Below are 21,437 nucleotides of genomic sequence, written 5' to 3' on the forward strand. Positions count from 1 at the left end.
GTAGATCTTCTCCTTATGTTTAGATAGGCATTTTTCTTGGTTCTTCTTTTCCAAGAAGAGTTGGATCCTTTGATCTTTTGGAAGGATCTAACAGAATCCTTCCTTTCTTGACTAGAATGAGCAGCTTTGTGGTGCTTAATTGCTGGCTGGGATTAAACCATGATAAGATCTTTAAAGATTTACACCCTTGAGTGGTCTCAGAAAACCTGTGGTTTTTCTAAGACTGTGTTTCTTCCCTACTTTCTTCCCAGTGTATGTCACTGAGAGAAGATATGGCTTATCAAGTCACCCCCAAGGTTTGTTGTTTTCAAAGATCAGTGGAGGTAGCCATCTTTGGCCACAGATGAGAAGGATCTCTGATTGCACCACCATATTCAAGACTGAAAAAGTGGAAAACCCATACCTGCTCAGAATGAGTTTCATCAAAATTTTTGGAGTATGTTTTGCAGGTTTTCTGTTTGTTTGTTTGTTTTGTTTTTGTTTGTTTTTAAGTGTAGCTGGATTTTGCTTGGGATCAAGAAAGTCATCAAGTGTACTTCATCACATCTTATTTTTGTTTTGAGAAGCTTCAATTTTTGAAACATGTTCTCAGGATGCAGTTTGAACCTTACAGAAGGGAATACTGTAGACCTCTTTCTTCACAGCCTCCCTCCATCATTCCTTTCTATGATATAAGACATTCCATTCCATTCTTTTTATCAACAATAATGTATCAGTAAATGTGTGCTAGATTGTGTGGACTGTAGGAAGATTACTCAATAGGCCAGGAGTCTCAGCACTATATTTAATAGCAGAAAAAGTGGCTAAAACTTTTAATTATACTGGAAAAAATGGGTGGTTTCCATGTAGACTTAGTTATTTTCAGTGAAAAAGTGGAAGTAATTACTTGAAACAGCAGTAAACTTTGTGCTATGTTATATAATGCATCCAATAATGAAATTGTTCTTAGAGTTATGGATTTGGAACTTTAATACCAGAGTTAGGTACTGACTATTTTTTTTTCTAATCTGAAAATCAATTTACTGTGAAATGAAATGCACTTTTAAAGTGCAATTATAAAGTATGGCAGCATTTATAGTTGTGTCTTGAGATTTGGTTTTGGATGTTGGAAATAAGGGCTGTGTCGTCTATAATGTTGCCTTCATTGTTATTTTATGATGTTTGAATGGCCTTTATTTTTTGTAAGACTGGGTTTTAAGGGTAAGACAAAGAAAAGAAAGGGACAATCACTGGGGAGCAGGTTGTGTATTCTCAGTCTCTAAAAATGTTGCCTTGTTGAACTCTGATATTGATGGAGAAGACAGTATCACTAAAATTTTTTTCCACTATAATCAATTAAACACAGATTACTCTTCTAGTGTTAGCTGGAAACACATGTATTCTATGATAGATTTTTCCTTTTAATGTAACTTCCAGGTTCTCTTAGACATTTTGAGCAAAGTTGATTTTTTGGTGTTTGTCATTACACTTGCATAATTGGTCACTTCTTGCATAGCTTGCTTTCTTTGCATTTACTGGTTTGCATCAGAACTCCAGAAGATGATATGGTCAAATCTGCCAGTTCTCCCACCCTTTGTGTGAGGATAGTAGCTGTCAGTGGAAGAAGTTGAATTATAGGTTAGTGCTTTAAATGCTTCATACACTTAGCCTTTGAACCTTAGCCTTTTATTTATAGGCTTTTCAACAAGACATTGATTTCATTATCTTGAACAGGAAGTACAGGTGCATAGAAATAATTACATTATTGGAAATGGTCCAACTCTTGACTTTCCTTGCTTAAACCAACTCACAGTTCTCTTGCAAGGCTTGTTTGTGTGAACAGTCTCAATCTGGATGTCATCCCTAAAGCCCATTGTCTAATGAAAATTCTGTCTAGTAAGAGCAGGAAAAAGTTCCTTTCTGTGCAGTCTGTGGTCCCGTGGAGAATTGTGCCCATCACTCTCAATGGAACAATAGGGCTAAAGGTTAAACAATGATACAGGTCAAATGAACAACCTTTTTCAAATGTTAGCATGCTGTATGTCAATGACTTGTCAGTTCTTAGACTATTATCTGGTTTTAAAATGACAGCTTGTCCTAGAGGGATTAGAAAGAAGGTAATCTCTGCTAGAAGATTAAATGGTCTAGGATCTTCTTAAAAGTTTTCAGTCAAATCTGTGAACTGACAGGTGACTTACTTTGTTCTCCTGGTTCATTTGACACTTGGATTTTTATTTTTACTTCTTAAAACTGCTTTTGTTGTTGTTAGGAGAGGTGGAATGTCTAGCATTTATGCCAGTAAAGGTATAGCTCCTGTTGAGATGGTTTGCTTTGGAAAATTAAGTGGCTGTGGATCTCTGATGATGCAGGAGACTGTGTAAGTGCACACCTTGCTTGACATGTTGATGTGGGTATTTTGCAGGCAGCTGAGGCAGCTGTAAGATAGTGTTTGCATGCCTTGAAGAGTGAACCCTGATATGCAGACATTGTTCATCTGTGTCTGCCAAGAGAGCTGTTAACCAAAACTGACTGAAAATGACAAAGCCCTGTCTTGTATCTCCAAGTTGCCTACAGACAACATGTGGAGAAGCTTTGCAGTCGTGCGACAGAAGACAGAAGAATTGCATGGCAACAATGGCAGAAGCAGAAGTGTCAAATAATCTGTTTATTTATTGAAGATCTTGAATTCCACATCTCAGTGGAGAGGGAATGTTACCATCTGGAGGTTTTTTATTGCCAAGAAGACTTGTTTCCTCCGTTTTTATTTTTGTTTTGCTTTTCTATGCCTTCAGGAGTAGCTTAATTGGCTCACCTTTCAGTCCTGCATTTCCTGACCTAGAGTTGGCAGCCATTCTTCAGTGTCTGGCCTACATCATATTCCTCACTCCATCTGTTCCATTCCAGGGTTTTGGCCTATTTGTCATCTCATCACCTTTTAATTGTTTTCTAACCCATCTCCCCTCTACCATTTTGTTTCTGTATGCTTTTATTTCTTTATTTCTTAAATTCCTCACTTTGTCCTGTTCCATCTCTGCAAGAATGAAAAGTTTAATGGTGTAAAAGCAATATTGCCTTATTCCACCCTTAGATGCTTGTTATTGGTGATGTTACCTTCAGTTAAATCTTTTTGGCATGCTTTTCTTCCTGTAAACACAACTAATCATTTACCTGAGGAACCTAGTAAACAAATAGTGAATAAGAAGCTGGAAAGATGTTACCTTATGCTTATACTAAAATTCGAAATCTTCACTTGGCAGCTGTCTTATATCCCAGCATGTAGGACTTCAGCCTGATTGTTCAAAGTTATTTTACCATATGAATTGTAGAGGTAGGTACAGCCAATCAGCCCAAGTGGAAGCTTTGTAAATTGTAAAGATGAAATAGGTAACTATACTGCAGGTCTTGAGCTGAATGTAGGTTACTGCCACTTGAAATTCAGTGCTTGAACTGGAGTTATTTCATGCAGCACTATAGCGATGTGAATATTATTTGGTAAACATAATTTCTGTCAGTGGGAGGTTGAGGGTGGCAGAGGCTTTGTAGGCCAGTGCTGGTGGGGTGTCCGGCTGCCTCTGAGTGTTCCTTTTCCTTTCTGTGGGACAGGGAAGCAGCAGCTACTTGCTTGGATTTGGGTTACACCAAAAGGTTTTCTCTCATGTTAGGAAAAACACTGACTCAGCTGTGGCTAACTTCTCAGCTTCCTTGCTTTGCTGGAGTCACTTAAGGAGACCTATTCACGAACAAGAATCTCTGTCATTTCCTGGCGTAAACAAGAGAGGATCAGGCTACTTGCTTTTGATTATTACTATTTGTGATGTTGAAGGTCAAGTATAATATTACAGCACAGTAGAATTTTGGTTAGGAAAGAAGTTTTTTTTCTTTTCTTTTAAGAAATTATTCACACATTAGTTACATTTCACATTTTTCAGAAAATGATCTACTAAAGTTAAAACAGTCTTGAGTATTTCCAAGAAGGATTATTTTCATAGCTTGGGGCCCATCTTAGATATTGCTAGTGGTACAAATTAAATTAATGTAGAATAATTCAGATGTGGAATATGTAATTAAATTCTGACTTGTCAAACTCTAGTGTGAGAAAGATAGCAATGGAACTAGTGGAAAAATAAAGGCATATGGATGGAGTGTTCTGCTTGGTGCACACTGTAATTTTAAACATCAGGACAGTACATATTCAGTTTAGCTTTTAACATTTTAACAACAGATTTGAACATTCTAACATTTTTGTAAGTTATTTTTTCTGTATTTTGTGCAGTGGAAATACTATACACCTTTCTAAGTAGGAAAAGTGTCTTTAACAGTGATTTCTTCTTTCAGTTTTATGGTGTATTACCAAACCAGGGAAATGCAAATCTGTTTGGACCTAATTACCAGTTGGTATGCCAGTATGGGCAATTGAATTGTATATTTGATATCTTCTGAATTAGTTAGAAGACTCAGCTGTGGTGACTAAGTGGGTCACTCCACTCATTAATTGAGGGGCAACTGTTTAATATTGTCCACTGTGCCACTTCACAGCCTGTCACTTTCCAAACTGCCTTCTGGCAATGCAGCTCCACAGGGAAGCCATCAGCCTTCTCATATTGGAATGATGTTCAAGAGACATGCGCTTAATTTGGATAAAATGAATAAAAGCACAAAGAAAATGGTAAAGATGGGGGTGAAATTTAAAGCAATTTATTATGGTGCAAGATTATAGGACATTGCTGGTAGCTGTTTCTTTTCTTGTGATATGCCCAATTTTGAGAAAAAAACCCCAAACCAGACCTTGTATAAAATTAATCTTGAAAATAAAGAAACAATAAAATATTAACATTTTACTGTTATGGCTTTACAGTTTTAATTTCAGCTTTGTAGGAAATAAAGCCCTCAAGTGCCATTGCATAGCAGAAGAATTAGCTTTTTTTTAAACATCCAGAACATAAACCTTAATTTTGGTATTAAAATGCCTGCTTCGGGCCTAGTACAAAATATTAGCCGAGTTTGAATCAGAAATTGTAACAGTAAATGTATGAAGACTTTATATTCTTGTATATCAGTTTTATGTCTAATTGAATTATTGTATATACAGTTTTGTCTTTGTTGACAAGTCTTATTAGAAATGCTTAATAAAACAAAATCCTCAATTATCTGATTTAATTAAAACAGCTATCCATATTTTTGACAACCAGAGACCGGATTATGTTGTTACACTTTACACAGGGGCTGAATTAAACCCTATCACGTATGTAACAGTGGAAGATCATTCAGAGAACAAATTAAAATGTACTTGGCCCCTTTGTACTCAGCCCAGTGCCATTCTTTTTTTTTGACATCAGAAGAACATATTGAATGTAGTATTTGGTCAAATCCAGAGTATTAGGGAGTTTGCAAGCATCAGTGTGATGAGAGCCTTGCTCAGTTGAAGACATTACAGACTTTACTGAGCATCTTTCATCCATTCAGGAATGTCATAGATTGCAGATAATTTGTAAATAAATCAAAGCATTGGCTAGTGGAACCTATTAAACCTCCTCCAGCTCCAGCAAGACTGTTATCTCAGATGGGTGTGTTCTGCCGGCTCAGGGAGCATAGGAGAGTTATGTGGGTAACATCCCAATGTCTAAAAGAAAATAAATGAAGGCACCGTGTAGTTTGAAACGGAGAACTGTGAAGAGCACAGTAAATGAAATGGTCAAGCTATGAAATAGATTGCTGTTTCTTCATCAGGAAAAAAAATGAAATATTGCTGTTTGGGCAGGGTCATTCCCGCAAAGCTTCGAGGAGTCCGTGTTCCTCTCATCATGATTTTGAAGCTATCACAAAAGTCAATTAAAGTTTCTTGAAGCAGCTTATTTCTCTTATTTGAAAAAAGCATTTGAAAACATTGTAGTTAATTGATGTCAGTTTCTCAATTGTATTTTTGAGAAGAGATTGACAGTGAGAAATGCCTCATGCTTATTTTGAATTCAAGAATGCAGATGTGCTGTCAAATTAAGCATTAACACACATAGTGCTTGAGTTATTCTTGGGTATTGTTTTGAATATATTAGGTATGTGACCTTTGGAGTTATTCACTCAGAACCAGCACATGCGTGATAGCTCAGTGGGGCTCTTACTGTAGCATGCTCTAGGTTTTTCTAAAATGTCTCCAAATAATTAAAAATATGTCATACAGCTAGTGTTATTAGCATATTTGAGGAGTGCTGTTAATGAATTACCTGCAAAGCCAAAAAGATATTAAAAAAAAAGTTAGAACCATCAGACTTGATTCCCTGCCACCATCACAGTGTATTTTACTCTTGTTCACAATAGCTTTCATTTCCCATGTGGCTGGGTAGTGAAATCAAGCTAGTGCGGTTCTTCGACTTTCTTAAAATCTGAGGTTGCATCCCATCACACACTACAGTGACTTCCAGCTATTCATATATCTGGAAGTGGCTTTTCTTTGCATCTTCTAGATCGGTAGTAGCTTTCAGTAGATGAAATATATGATTTCTCTTAAGTTCTCTATGAAAAAAGTAGACTGTAAAACTCCCTTGTGAAGCTGGCAGCAGTTCCAGTAGGAACTGGGAAAGCTCTTAAAGTCCAGTGTGTGGAATAACTTGGTTTTTTCCAAGGAGGTGCATCTGACACAAAGCAAGTTACAGATGGAAGGGATTACTCTCTTCGGCTTTCTTGCTTGGAGGTGCTGCTCATTTGCTATCACATGACTATAACCTGGAACTTCTATTGCCTTCCTCTTCTGGAAAGAATATATGGACTCCAGTGAAGACTTTCCTGCAGAATTGCTGTTCTAAAAGATAAGGAAGAGTGATGTCATTAGTTAGAATGCTAATGACCAGTCACTAGTAGTTTGGGCCCCAGTCCGTCACTGGCTGTGAACTTATATGGGCAAAGGGTTGAGGAAGATGCTCTACAGTAGTTGTAGTTCTTGGAATTATATTGTTTTTGGTCTGTGGCCTGCCTACTAGCGTCAAGTGTTCAGCATATTTGACTTTTACATCAAGACATCAAGGAGTCTGGGAGCCTGCACATCACAGTTTTCACAAACAGAATACTTGGAGCTTAAGTACAGAAGTACATACTTAAGTACTACAGATGCCAGTGGCAGCTGAGATCTGCATCCTTTCATCTTCATCCACTTGGTATGCAAGAGGGCCATCAAATGAGAACATGTTTATAATACATCTGAGAGGGCTGTTGTAGCTATGAGGTAAATAAATGTTTCTGTCAATGCTCCTGCTGAGTTTCTAACTAGTTGTAGACCAGAGGAGAATATGTAGTTGCCGAGCAAACCCAGAATTAGGTCGAATTAGGTCACCTTCCTTCCTCTCTGTGCATGCACCTGTCTGTTGCCACTTCATGTTATTTCAGCATTGCCGCTCACACTGTTACTAGTGCAGAGCTTGTGGAGGTTCAGTGGAAGTGCCCAGTCCTGTCTTGCTATAATGGACTGTACAAGGGAGAGGTGACCCCTGGTAAAGCTGACCACCTGCAAAATGCTGGGAAATACTAGAAAGTGAGCCTTCCACAAAAAAATTTCTTCTTGCCATTATCTGTAATTAGAATAAATGGAAGGCTGTCAGTGAATGTTTTTTTGTGGAACATGAATTTCATATTTAGCATCCTCTAACAGTGTTTTGCTAGATGAGCCAATAGGACCATATGTATTTGAATAGCATGAGCGATGGGTAAAGCAGTATATTCTGTATTCAATACAGGAATGCTTGCTAAAGATCCATGGAGGAGTGTAGAGAGGAAGCTATGCATATTCCTCTTGCAAAAGAGTATTTGTTGCTGGAAACTGGTCAGTCTGTGAGGTATTCATTATTATTAAACACACCTTGACTGAACTTCCAAATGAGAAAAATATGCCTTGCATGCTCACTTTTTTGGGCTACAAGTTTCCTATCTTTAGCAGGTCTTTTGTGGTGGATTCTGGTCTAGTGTCTTTAAAATTATTAGGGTACTCCTTATGGATCTTAAAACGTACTTCAGTGACCAGTTGTAGCCAATGTGTTTTTGTTGTGGCTGTTGGCTATTCCCACACCTAACAGATGGCACTCGTGTACATTGACAGGCTGTGGGATAGCTGAGCATTACTAATAAAACCTATCACATGCTAAACTTGACCTGACATTAATCAAGTTTTGAATGCTACAAATGATTCATGGATAATAATTAGTCTCTTGATCATATTAGTGAACACTGGTGTCACAATACTGCCATTATCTGCTTCATTCTTATAGGGAACAAATCTATTGCCATAATTAGGTGTTTTTTCATATCTTTTGGGCCAAAATGTTCTGTATGATTAACTTGGTAAAGAGCTTATTTTTAGTCTTTCAGTATGATTGATTTCAGAGCATCTAGTAAATTAACAAATTGAAAGGCTTTCCATAAAATAATATTTTATAAAAAGTATATTTTTTAAATTTTATCAACTGAAAAATTTCCCAGGTGTCTTTACACAGTCATTTGGTATATTTTTCATCACCATATGATTCAGCTGTTGCCAGAGATTATACAGTTCAAAATAGTGGTGATTTTGTTAAACAGGTGAACCTTTGGAGTTTAGTTTTACTCTTTTTGCTTAGTTACTGAGTTACTGGTTGACATCAAGTGCTTTCAAGATGTACCTATTCATACAGACAAAATAATGTTTGCAGCTTTTCTCTGTTTTTGTCTAGAATTAGCATCTTGAGTGGATGGCTGTATGAAAGCTAGGATTTGAGCTTTGAGCATGAATTTTTTTAAAGGATTTTCATACAGTTTTACAGCCCCGATTTTACAGCCAAAAACCATGAAATTTCTTTTTAAGTAATGAGCAAGTGAGAAGTTTATACTTTGTGTTCCTTATGCAGTTAGGGCAAAGTAGAAAATTTCACTGGTTTACTAAAAATGGAGCAGTTATCTTCAATATGTGTTGGCTCCTAATTAGCATAGGAAACTTCTTTAAGCAATTACTTCTTAGAGAGCTCAGTTTTTAATGTATTTTCTACAGTTTTTGATCCTACTTTTCCTTTATGCATATTGTAGATTATTGGCATGGGTCAGGAAATATTTTGTAACTTTGTGATTTTTTGTAGCATATTAACTTAAGAATATTTAGTATAAGCTGTGGTTTTCTGGCTGTACTCTCAGTTATTATGGTGCGTTTTCTTTCTTGCCTTTTGTTGCTGGTAAGATAAGTATAGCTAAAGACAATGAATAATGGAGGAGAATGCATTATAGACTTGGACTTTACCCTGATGCAGATACACTTCAGCTGATACTGTTCTTACTCATTTATTTGATGTAAGGTAGCATATCATATTTTGATTTCAAAATGAGACTCATGCAGAGGAAACCAGGTCTTGTTAAATTATCGAAAATCTGCTTTTCAACAGTTTTATAGGTCATTTGTAGCAAAACATGAAATCCTATAAATGAGAGATCACTTTTGGTTTTGTGAGGGAAATAAATGCTAACACTGAAGCAGAAATCTTTATTTTATGACCACGTGTTAAGTCACACCCCTGAGACCATTGGCCGTGATTTCAGGACCTTCAGAGGTACTTGGAAGGAGCCACTTTGAGGCAAGCAGCCAGTTGTAATGAGGCACTGGCTGGTCAAATACTTTGGCAAGTACTCATGTATCCAGAGATCTCCTTGAAAGGAGACTCCTGTGGAAGAGAACAGGCAGTGCATTTTTTCTTGCTGCTGTGGCCCTTCTGGAATATTCTGTCTAGTCTAAATGGGATGGTTTCAGTTGATTTAAAAAATGGTATCTGTGGGATATCTTTTGAGGAGACATTGAAATATTTAAAGACTTGCATCTGCTTCCTTGTGAAATGTTTGATATGTGAACCTTGTTTCTTAAAAAAAACCTCTAGGAGATGTCTTGGTCAGAGTCTAAAAAGAAGAACAAGGAAGTAAAGTTGAAGGAAGAAAAATATTGCTGAGAAATAGGCATTAATTTTTTAATTGCACAGGCAGTACTTCATTGGACAGCTTAATGAAGATTGTGGTTCTCCATCACAGCATGCTGTAATTTGAGATTGCACAGTTTTCCAAATAAATTACTTGGCAGTTGAGCATATCACTTGAAGAGGAACTTAAATATGCATGTGAGGAGACGGTTTCATCCTCATAGCTGTCTAAAAGTTAGTCTGAAATGGTGATCCAGGCTATGTCTGGTTTGGAGCAGGGAGGGTAGGAAGCAGTAGAACTGCCAGAGGTGTGGTTTTGATCCTCTCCCATCTGCTCCCAGATTGTTAATTTACACTACGTTTGTTTAGATCAGCTGTTTTACTTGCGATGCAATATTAGATGAGATCATTGGTATCCTGAATGTGAAAAAGATAAAAGTCTGTATGGATTGAGTTTCATGTGTTTGTTTTTGGCTTTTTCCTTTTTTTAATCTATATTTCAGAAGGTGTGTGCTCCCTTTAGTTCCCAAAACCATGAATTCCCCAAAGTCACTAAAGATTGTTTCGAAAGTTTTACCACATATTTTCAGTAATTCAGTCAGTGAACCAAAATCAAAACTTCTCTTAACACTTTGTTTTGGGCTCTATTTCTGTTAAAATGTGAACTAGCCAACTTCCATTTGTGGAAAGTTTGAGATTCTGGGTTTTATTTTTAAATAATATATGAAAAATTTCCCCTCTATGGCATAGTTACATGCTATTCGATGCTTTTTTGCTTTGAGACTGAAAGCAGCTGTTCTGTTCTTGATACCTTCTCTTGCTTTTAGACACCCAACAAACCAAAGAAGACATGATGCTGCAGGACAGGGGAAACTGGAAAGATTTTGGTGAGGAGGAGGGAGCAGAGACCATAGCCATAGCTTAGAGGACCAGCTTCCCTCACTTGACATTAAGCTACCTTTGATAGTATTTTCAAGCATTGCACAGCAGCCCATGTATTGTCTGAAAGGAAGCTTATACCCCACCACATGCATGCTTAATTCTTTTCCAGGAGGCCTCCTTTTCAAAATGTAATGTTTGAAAGCTGGAGTTTAGAATGTTAGTAGTTTGGTTGATGGCTCCATCATTGCCTGATACAGTTTGATTTATTTTTGGGAAATGTGGTAGTTGGGATGAAAACTATTTTTGCATTATTTTTACTGATCTTAACATAATCATTCTGTGGGATTTCTGATGTCATTCAAAAACAGGATTTATGAAGATTTATGTAGTAGGTTATCTACAGAGATGGATGAGCTCATGTTTATAAAACTTGACAGTTGTCAGGATATGAGAATTTCTTTGAGGCTGATGGTGAGGGCTGTCATCCTTGGAGAAGGGGATTGTCTTTAAATTGGACTGAAACCTAAGGTGGTAAAGATGCTGACTCTGTGAAGTTAGGAATGACAGTAGGCCCATGTTTGAAGGTGTTTTATATTCTGGCTAACTGGCAATTCAATTAATAGTTTATTTGTAACTAATACTTTTGAATGAAGTATGTTCCCTGTCACAGCTCTCTCTGTAGAGTGAACAGATCCAGATGATCAGTAATTTGAAGGTGGCTCTGGAAAACTCCATAGGGAGTGCAGGCAGAGTTGTTCTATCTTGACTTGAAGTGAAGCATATAGCAGTTCTGAAATTGAGAAAGCAAGGAAAAGGGACATTTGTCTTGTATTGTAACACTCAAAGGGATTTTTTTCTGTATCCCTAAGTATTTCAGGAGGCTAACAAGCAGTGTCAGTTATGCATCAGAAATACAGACAAAATGGTTAGCAGTATTTGCATATTGTGACACGGGAGATCAATAATGGTTATGTGTGTGCAAGGACCTTAGTAAAATTATTTTGTAGAAAGTCAGTATGACTTTGTAGAGTCATCATTATGTTTTGGAATCCTCATAACTCACATTGTGTTGTGTTTCCGTGAGATTTTTATTTCTTTTTTGGTGAGGGGAAGGAAAAGACACAGTAGTACCTGCTGAACTTTTTTATTTTATAAATAATGTAATATCTGAAAACTCATAGAATCTTGTGTCTTGCCTCAGAAATACCGAAACACTAATGAAAACCTACTAGCGTTGTATGGAATCTGTATGCACCTCAGTTTTCTTGTCTTCCTGCTGAAGGAGCAAAGTGATTTCTTTGTTGGTATAAGTACAGAGAGATCTCTAAAGCGTGAATTTTCAATTTTCCACAGAAGAACTGCTGACTAGTTCAGTATTCTAGCAAAATCAGCTTCAGCGAGTTATTAGCGCTCTTTTGGTGACATACTGCTGCTCTTCATCTCAGTGGTTAAGGAGCAAGGAGAAATGCTGTTACTCATCATACAGCTCCACTCAATCCATGCAATTATACCATTCTTTTGCTTAGAGGAATGTTATTAGATGTAGCAATAATTTTAAATTTAGTTAAAAAGTATGAAAGGGAAAGTTTTAAATAATAAACTGTAATATGAGTATATGGCTTATTGCAATGTTCACGGGGAAGAAGGAAGCTGAAAGAAGCGAACACACGGGATCTCAGGTGGAAATAGATGCCACGAGGCTACAAGGAGTTGGATGCCAGAAGAGCTGGTTCACATGCATCATTTACCCATCATCTATAAAATGTGATTGAGATGCATTGCACTTTATCTTACCCATGGCAGTCATCCCAGTCAAGCAGGTGTGCCATTTATCATGGCGCCGATTAAAAAAGACTGTTCTGTTCAAGTTAATTAAAAATTTGAACATGTGGAACATTGAACAACCTTTTTTAAAAGATGAACCATGATATTTGCATTTGAAGTTCATAAACTGAAAAATGTAACTTTCTTAGTGTCAAAAATACTTGCTTGTATTGTCAAACATTCCTTTTCTGCTCATTTCCTTGTCATTCCAAACCTTCTGCAATACTCAATGTCTGTGTATTCTGCTGTTCACAGACAACCTTTACACAGTTTAATTCTCAAGAAAATTTTTATTTTCTTGAGTGTATGAGGAATAAGGTCAGAGAAAATGTACATTCCTTCCTGAATTCCCTCCCCTCAATTGCTAATCCTTTCTAGTCAAAATTCCTTTCTAGAGAGAGTGTTATCATTCAAATACATGTAATTGACCTAATGAGAATGAAAGCAGAATAACTGGAGTACAAAGAAGTGTAGTTATCTGTTGAGGATTGCTGTGGGTTTAAAATCCTTTTGTCTTTGATATCTAACCCGTCACTTGGGAGAAGCTTAGTGAGAACACTGTGGACCTCCAAACTGAGAACATGTTTTACTCTGAAACTGGGTGGCAGCTTGATGAGACGGATTCCTTTACATTTTGTAATTCTGGCTAAGTAGTGAATAAAAAGTATCAGAAGGTATTTCTGAAATGAGAAATTTTTAATTTATATTTTCCTCTCCATTCATCAAGTTGCAACAGTACTTTAATGTAGTTTTCTAAAACTGCATGTTCACCATAGTGGAGAGAGTTGCATGCCAAACAGTGCACAATAATTATTTTATGCTTTTCTACATACTCCAAATTTAAAGATTGTTTCTATAGTCTTAAGTTTTATTTTGGGAAGGAATACGTAAGTCAGTTATGTAGGCTCCAACACCGAAGTAACTGTGTCCTCAAATTGTAGTTCCCTTAAGAACTTCAAAAACAGAAGCAGAAACAGAGGTGATTGATTTTTCTTTGTCACTTTGGTTAATGCCTTTTGATAAGTTAGGCAGAAATTTTTAAAAGGTATGGTCTCAACTAATTTGAAGTTTCTGGTTTTTTGTGGGGCGTTGTTTTTGTTTTTTTAAAAATTTTATTTTTAAAATATTGTTATTCCTTAGTATTATTAGTATTCAGGGAGAGTTTTTTTGGTACCTGAATTTAATGAAATCAGTCTTGTGCATTTTTGTAAGTTTGAAGCATACTCTTATTACAGATGACTGGCCAGTCAGTTTTGGAACTGCCAAGTAACTTCCAAGTGATCCACAGAAGACTTAGCTTGTGTAGAAATTTTAAAAACCCACAATTTAAAATACTTTTTGACATTTGTTTAAATATTTTTCCATTGCTTTAATAAAAGCAAAGACTAACAATAGATTTATGAAAGAATTTGGGATTTTTTTATTGTTACTTTGTGTAGACATATGGTAGCAGATGCATTACATTGTGAGCCTCAGCTGTAAATTTCAAGATAGCAACAGGTTATAACAGCAGGCTGTAGCTTCAAGTTTCAATTATGAGCTTTCTCTTCTGAAAAATTGTGTTTCATTGGATAATTCCTTACTCAGAATTAAATATTCCTAAAGTATTTTTCCACTTGAGAGTACTCTCAATAGTGTGTTTTTTGCAGTTAAATTGTATCTAAAAGGTGAATAGTGAAAGCTTTCTTTGTTGTTGGAGCTATAGGCACAAATCTAGGCTAATGACTGGGTAAGAGAAGAAGCTAGCTTTTTGTAGCAAAATGATCAGTTGTTCTTTGCAAACAGTTACAGGCTTAAGTGAAATATGTTGAATTATTATTGTTCCAAGTATTTGGCCATCAGGCTTTTGATCCATGGAACAGAAAAGTGCATTGCTTTTAGCTGTACAGCCTTAGTAGGATACAAATGTTAATTCTCAGCTCTTTCATACTTTATTGACTTAATTTGAATAATTTAGTTGTAATTTGGTCAGCAGGTCATTAAGTTGAGCTCTAGAAAGGAAATGGTACAAAATTAGCAGACCAGGCCAAAATGATGCTTTTAAAACTGGCTGTGATTTACTGGTTCTGTATCTTCTATGTTTTATCACCATGTGGTTACTTTTATGTCAAAGTTTTTCAAATATTGCTAAAAGTACCTACAACTTCAGGACAGATTCTTCATCTCAACAGTAAAACACAAATTGAAATTAATAAAGAGATATTTTTGTAATTCTTCTAATTTTTGCTATTACTTGTCAGTTATAATTCTCCTTGGTTATTTGCTTTTCCTTGGGCAAGTCATAATTTAATATGGAAGTATATAATCAATTCTCATAACTGTTGACTATCTGGTTTCAGTGGTTTGTTTAATTAGATGTTTTTTTTCTCTGATAAATGCATCTTGATGGATATATTTACCTCCATATGGAATTCACAGTCTTTGAAAGCATAAAATAGAATATTCAAGATACAAATTAATTCAAAGAGTTGTTTTACACTCAAGTAACTGTGTTACTGGTTTATGCCCTAGTTAGAAAGTCTGTCAAACATGAATTTCAAATGATGCCCTGAAGTATTTTTCAGGATATAAGTTCAATCTAAAGTAAGTGCTACTTGCATGTTAAAATGGCAAATGGATTTTTTTAATTTGCCCACAAATGACTGTAGTGTCCTGTATTAGAATTGCTATTTCTTCATTTTCTAGTGTATAGAATCATCTTGGTTTCTAAGTATTTCTTTTTGGACAAAGGCATTTTCTAGCCTTGAGTATTCTTTGCAGAGACTGCTATTTTGTTGACGTTGACATCTCCCAAGCTCTAACGTTAAAGCACAAATAAGCTGTTTACTGGCAAACGATTGCAGTAGTAGCATATAATCCACCACTGTTCACTTTGATGTGCATTTCTCTATGGAAAAAGGATTTCTTTCTCTTTTGTTCTACAGCTCCTGGAAGGAAACTTTGCCAGAGAAGTTAGCCATGAAGTGGATGGACTGATATTTCAGCCTACAGGAGTAAGTAGCATAAATAATGGATTTTTCTCCCTTTAGTCCCAGATGAAATTCTCACTCTTTCTCCCCACTCATCCATCTTTGTTTTGGTCAGGATTACTTTGCAGTGTTGTTTCTGACTAGTTGCTATCTCATTTGTAGTATGTGTGATTTCTTACTAATTGATGGTGGTAGTTTTCAGGAACCATCTCATATTTTTTTAGAGACTGTACTATGGATATGTGCTGCTAAATAATCAAGAATTTTCTATGACTGCATGAGTTCCATTAATCTTTCAACCATTGATTTGAGCTCTCATATTATTTTGCTTTCTCAAGGATGTTCACACATTAAAATTTCATTAAAATTTGTGACTCGTGTTGTTTAGTGCAATTGAAGCATGATAAGTTCTTGAGCCATGTCTGCCAGTGTAAAGGTATATGAGTGGCCTGGGGAGAACTTACCAGAAGTACTGCAGACTACCAGAAAAAATAATGCAAGTGGTTCCCCAGCAGGAAAGGTGGCTTTAAAGGAAGGCAATAGCATGGCCTCATCCATTCTATTACTCCTCCTGTTGAATCAGATACAGTGGATACACTGGAATGTGTATTGTATATTAGCATAGATGGTCACTGTAGCATCATCCATCTTGACTTTTTTCTTAGCTTGTAAATCATAGGATGGTTTGAGTTGGAAGGGACTGTAGAGGTCATCTAATTCCAATCCCCTGCCAGAAGCAGGTAGAGACACCTTCTGCTAGACCGTGTTACTCAGAGCCCCATTCAGCCTGGCCTTGAACACTTACAGGGATGAGCATCCACAACTTGTCTCGACCACCTGTTTCAGTACCTCTTTCAGACCACCCTCATAATAAAGAATTTCTTCCTAACATATAATCTAAACCTACTCGCTTTCGATTTGAAGCCATTCTCCCTTGTCCTGTCAATATATGCCCCTGTCAAAAGTCCCTCTCCATCTGTTTTGTAGGCCCCCTTAGATATTGGAAGGCTGCTATGAGGTCCTCAGAGCCTTCTCCAGGTTAAACATCCCCAACTCCATCAGCTTGTCTTTATAGGAGAGGTGCTCCAGCCCTGAGATCATCTCAGTGGCCCTTCTCTGGGCTTGTTCTAATAGGTCCATGCCTTTCTTATGTTGGGGGTCACAGAGCTGGGCACAGCACTCCGTGTGGGGTCTCATGATAGCAGAGTAGACGGGCAGAATCACCTCCCTTGCCCTGGTGCCCACGCTTCTTGTGATGCAATCCAGGGTATGATTGGCTTTCTGGGCTGCAAGTGCACACTGCCAGCTTACGCTGAGCTTTTCACTCACAAACACCTCTAAATCTTTCTCCCCTGGGAGAAAGTCTCAGTCCACTCTCCACTCAGTCTCTGTTTGTGCTTGGGATTGCCCTGACCCAGGTGCAGGACTGTCACGTTGCACGATAGCTCAAAGAGAAGCCTAGAGGTCTAGCTGAGACCTGACTGGTTTATGGCGGCTTCACACAAAAGGCAGAAGGGAACGAGCTCCTCAGCCAAGAGAGCTGTCTCTGAGCAGGTGGAGGTGAAGAAGCAGAGAGAAGGGACTCCTTGTATAGGTTCCGTGCAGAGATTTATTCAGGTGAAAGGGTAGGGACGAAGAGCCAAGGATCTGAGGGTGTCCAGGGATTTTACAGTGGGGATAGGAAAGTTGGGGATAAGGGATACAGCCAATAGGATATGGGATAGGAGGAAGGGTTGAGAGCAAGGGAACCAATGAGATTAACACATAGGAGGGACTAAGGGAAGGAGCCAATGGGGTGTCGAGTATAACAGAACTTTCTAGAACTTATACACATTAACTTGAGGGAAATGAATATACATAGACTTATACGTAAAATAAGGAGGGGAAAACATGGACCAATCATACAAAAATATGTGAACTGTAGAACTGGGGGATTATGGGCTCTCACCCTAACCAAGAGTGAGGCATTAAGCTTCGGTGCCTGGCCACCACAGCTGAGTGTCGGTTGTATCCTCAGGGGTCAGGGGGGCTGCAGCCACTTGCACTGCTGCACAGGACCTTGTACTTGGCCTTGTTGAACTTGGATGTTTGCACCAGCATACCTCTCAAGCCTGTCAGGGTCCTTCTGGATGGCATCCCTTCCCTCCAGTGTGTTGATGGAATCAAGCAAGGAATTGCTTTCAATTATTTCAAATTTCACAGGTATTTCTATCCTTCCAGTTACTTGTGGAAAGTACATGTGTATACTTCTTCAGTTGAAATGTACTTTTCCTGGTCTGCTTCATGTACTGTAGGTCTTAGCAAGGGGTGATGATGCTCCCATCTGGAAATAAGATAAATTTCTCTATTTCAAGTTCTACATCAGCTAACTAGGCAATTAGGCCACATACATTTTTGGTTTTTTTAATACATAGCTATTTCCAGTTTAAAGCAAAATCACTAGGGGAAAGAAAGTTCATGCTTTCGTAAGAAGTCCTGATGATATCTTAGAATATTGTTAGACTCTAAATCAATCAGAAAGGTTTCTCAGAAGAAAATTAGAGGTTAAACTAAGCAGAGTTACTACAGCTAAATTTGAAATTACCTTTTCTAGTTGAAATGAACTTACTGAGGAATGTGTCTCTTAGTCACTATTACAGGAAATCAATATCTGATATGTTTTGTGTTTCTAGAACTTGTGTTTTCTGATTTAGCCCACTAAAAAATTTATAGCCCAACTAAAACAATTTTCTTTTATAAATGCTTATAAAGGTTATTAATCTTTAATGTATTTGTTTAATTTAATGTTCAAATTTTAGTATAGTTTCTGAGTTTACAGAATGTAAGTCTGTTGCATCTGTTATTAAAATGATTTTCCTGGATGAAGCAATGTTCAGTTTTCTCAGTGTAATTAGTTGAGAAAATATAAATAATATATTTAGAGTGAAAGATACCATTGTAGACCTTTTACTTGGGAAAGAAGTATTAAAGCTGATTAACTGAAAACGATGAAGCTGATAGAGATGGCTTTTTTATTTTATGTGATACAGAGGGAATAAATTAATAGGCAACAATACAAGAGCAACAGTATAACAGTGCATAAATGACCCCTTGAGAATACTAACTGAAATAATTTTTGTGTTGTAGTTGAATGCATGATGTATTATGTCGTTTCAGAGAGAAAACAACAACCCCCTGTTGTTGATTGGAGTGTAGAGCCCCAAACTTTGGTTATCGTGAGAGTTTAGAGACCTTTATAAAACCTGTTTGCCTCGAGTGAAGAGACCATGGCATATCCAGAAGAAAATTAGGAACCATAATTATTGACATAATTGATCTTGCATAAAGAAAGGATAGCAGAAATGATGCTGAGTTTCAGAAGATCTGGGAAATTCAAGAACATCTTTTGGGAGCTCTTGAAATCCAGTGTGTGTTTTGAGGAGTACACAAATGTAGACAGGAATTGAAGCAAAATCACAAAGAAGGATGAAGTGGCAGCAGGGGAAGATAAACAGAATGTCAACAATTACAGTCAGAAAATTCTTTGGGGAAAATTACCCACACTTACCATGTTTTTGATAGGTGAAGCAGAATGCAGAAGTTAACTATTTAATACAGAGAATGTTGAGGTTATTAGTTCATACTGTTTGAAAGTCTTTTCTGAGTTTCCTTTCCCCTCTGCCCTGGTTTACTCAGAGGTGTTCTTCTTGTTGTTTGGTCTTAGACAAAGGCATCCAGACCTGAGTATATGGATATGTTCCCCACTAGCTGCAGGTAACACTGGTACTGGGAGTCAACATAGATGGAGAAAGAGTATTTTGTTGTTTTGAAGTTTGGTTTAATTCTGATTTGCAATAAAACTCAAAATATCCAAAATGATCTGTGAATATGCTTTTAGCTTCTAAGAGCTCTGGATTTTCTCATTTTTCTCTTTGGTTTGAAGTGATTTCGCATCAAGTGCCTCTGTATTAGTCCAGTTTTGAGAAATTTATATGCTTTAATGAAAAGGGATTTGTGAAAAAGTTTTACTACTGAATCTAGGGTTTCAGTTAGATGTAAGAGGGTTTGTTTTCTTCTGTTAGTATTCCTATCTAAACTCTTATTATGAATAGTGAGGTTCTTGTACTGAAGCAGAAATTATTTTGCTCTGTGACTGATGGTGGTAGAAACAATATTAAGGAGTAAGGAGATTGTTTTCTGCCTGTGCAGGTGAGTTTATTTTGCAAGATCGTACTAACTGAGCATTATTTTTCCCAATTCATCACTTACTTGAGTTACTTATATTGGTTATTGCTTGGAGTATACAAAGGCTTTCATTACACATTGATAGTTGAAAGGCAATGGCTGAGGCATCCCATCTTCATCCCATTTCCTTCCTTCTCAGTCTGAAAGCTTTCACAGATCATGAGAAGAGCATGTTTAGTGGAAGTAATGGATGTTTTTGCCTCATTTATGATTTAAGAATGCTTTGTTGGTAGTTTGATGTGATGTGTGGTTCTTATGCAATTCCTGCATTAACATACCATACTCTTAACAACTCCATTGCAAGAGACAAATGTCTTCTTATTGTTTCTCCTCTTCTCTTTGTACTCTTTTCCTTTACTCTTTTTCTGTTAATGTGTTCTCTTTATCCGGCAGCCTGTTTACCCACTCCTTTTGATTTCCCCTCTATGTTGATTCTCCCTAACACTTCTTTTCCCTGCATAATTTTCTATCCATTTAAGATCCTATCACTAAAACTCCCATATGCCTAAATCAGCTCTATTCCATTTGACCAACTTTCTGATTCCTCTACCTGTAACAGGTTGGCAGAGCAGGGCCCAAAGGTAAGTGCTAAGTAGGAGTAAAACAGAGCAGCAGGAAACTTCATGGACAGGTACCTCACCCTGGGATCATGCCCCAGACAATGAGTGAGTTAGATTAAAGGTAAAAGCCACATGCCTTATTTACAGATTCTGAATGCTTGTGTAAAGATTGGAAGCTTTCAGTCCTTTTTTTGAGAGGTCGCTTCAAAACAGCAAACTTCTTACATTTGTTTTAGAACACTTGCAGGTTGCCAGCCTGTATGTTTTTTATTAAAATCTCAGAAATGGCCTCTTCTGATGGCAGAATTGGCTCTTTGGCCTGTGCCCGCTCATCAGTGAAATTACTTTTCATGTCTACCTTGTAAATTGAACCTTTGCTAGATATCTCAGACTGTCTTATTTTTATGCTAGTAATCTCCTAATAACCAGCTTTCTTGCTGACTAAAACTATTGCTTTTTCTTTGCTTTGGGAAAGGATGTAGGAATTACTTTCTTACTTTAGCCAACTAAATGAAGACTCACTGGCCATTAGTTAGGAAGGCCTAAGGACAGCTTTTGAGCATATGTGGAAAGCTTGTATCACAATTTATAATCTTCTGTTTTGTGTTTGCCTTCGGAGCTCTGTTACATTTTTGCATTGGCTCCAGCCGATTTCTATTTGGTACTCCTCCATGCTCTTATTTTGGATGAAGAATAAAGTCCAGTTACGTGGAATTGGGATTTTTAGAGGGAAGGACGAAGGGCAGCTGCAGAGCTCTGTTCTTCTAAGATAAATGTTATTTTAAAGAACAGCTGAATTATTTAACACCCAACTCTCCATACTGAATACTAATGAAAAGCTTAGCCTTTAAAATGAAAGAATAATGAACAGGTTTTTATAACTGAATAACATTGCATGAGTTATTACTATATCTTTCTTCCCTTCCCTTGGCAGACGTAGTGGTGATCTGAAATGCTTGGTTGCCTGTTAATTATTTGTGCTATTCCCATTGTATAATAGGCTGTGTTATTTTCTGTCATTGTAGAAGTTCATCCAAAATTGCTAAAGTTAAAACTGAATGAAATATCTCCAAAAGATACCACCAAAT

General features: G+C 37.1%; 1 protein-coding gene across 3 annotated transcripts in view; it reads left to right on the top strand.

Moving 5' to 3' along the window:
• RNGTT (RNA guanylyltransferase and 5'-phosphatase) overlaps window positions 1-21,437 on the top strand; it is a 172,906-nt gene that overhangs the window by 66,438 nt on the left and 85,031 nt on the right. For all 3 annotated transcript variants that reach the window (XM_039570126.1, XM_039570127.1, XM_039570128.1), the window contains exon 12: window positions 15,521-15,589. In XM_039570126.1, the coding sequence (XP_039426060.1) occupies window positions 15,521-15,589 (69 nt within the window). The remainder of the gene's footprint in view (window positions 1-15,520; window positions 15,590-21,437) is intronic.

This window comes from Corvus cornix, chromosome 3 (assembly GCF_000738735.6).
Source record: "Corvus cornix cornix isolate S_Up_H32 chromosome 3, ASM73873v5, whole genome shotgun sequence".
In the NCBI taxonomy this organism is placed as follows: Eukaryota; Metazoa; Chordata; class Aves; order Passeriformes; family Corvidae; genus Corvus; species Corvus cornix.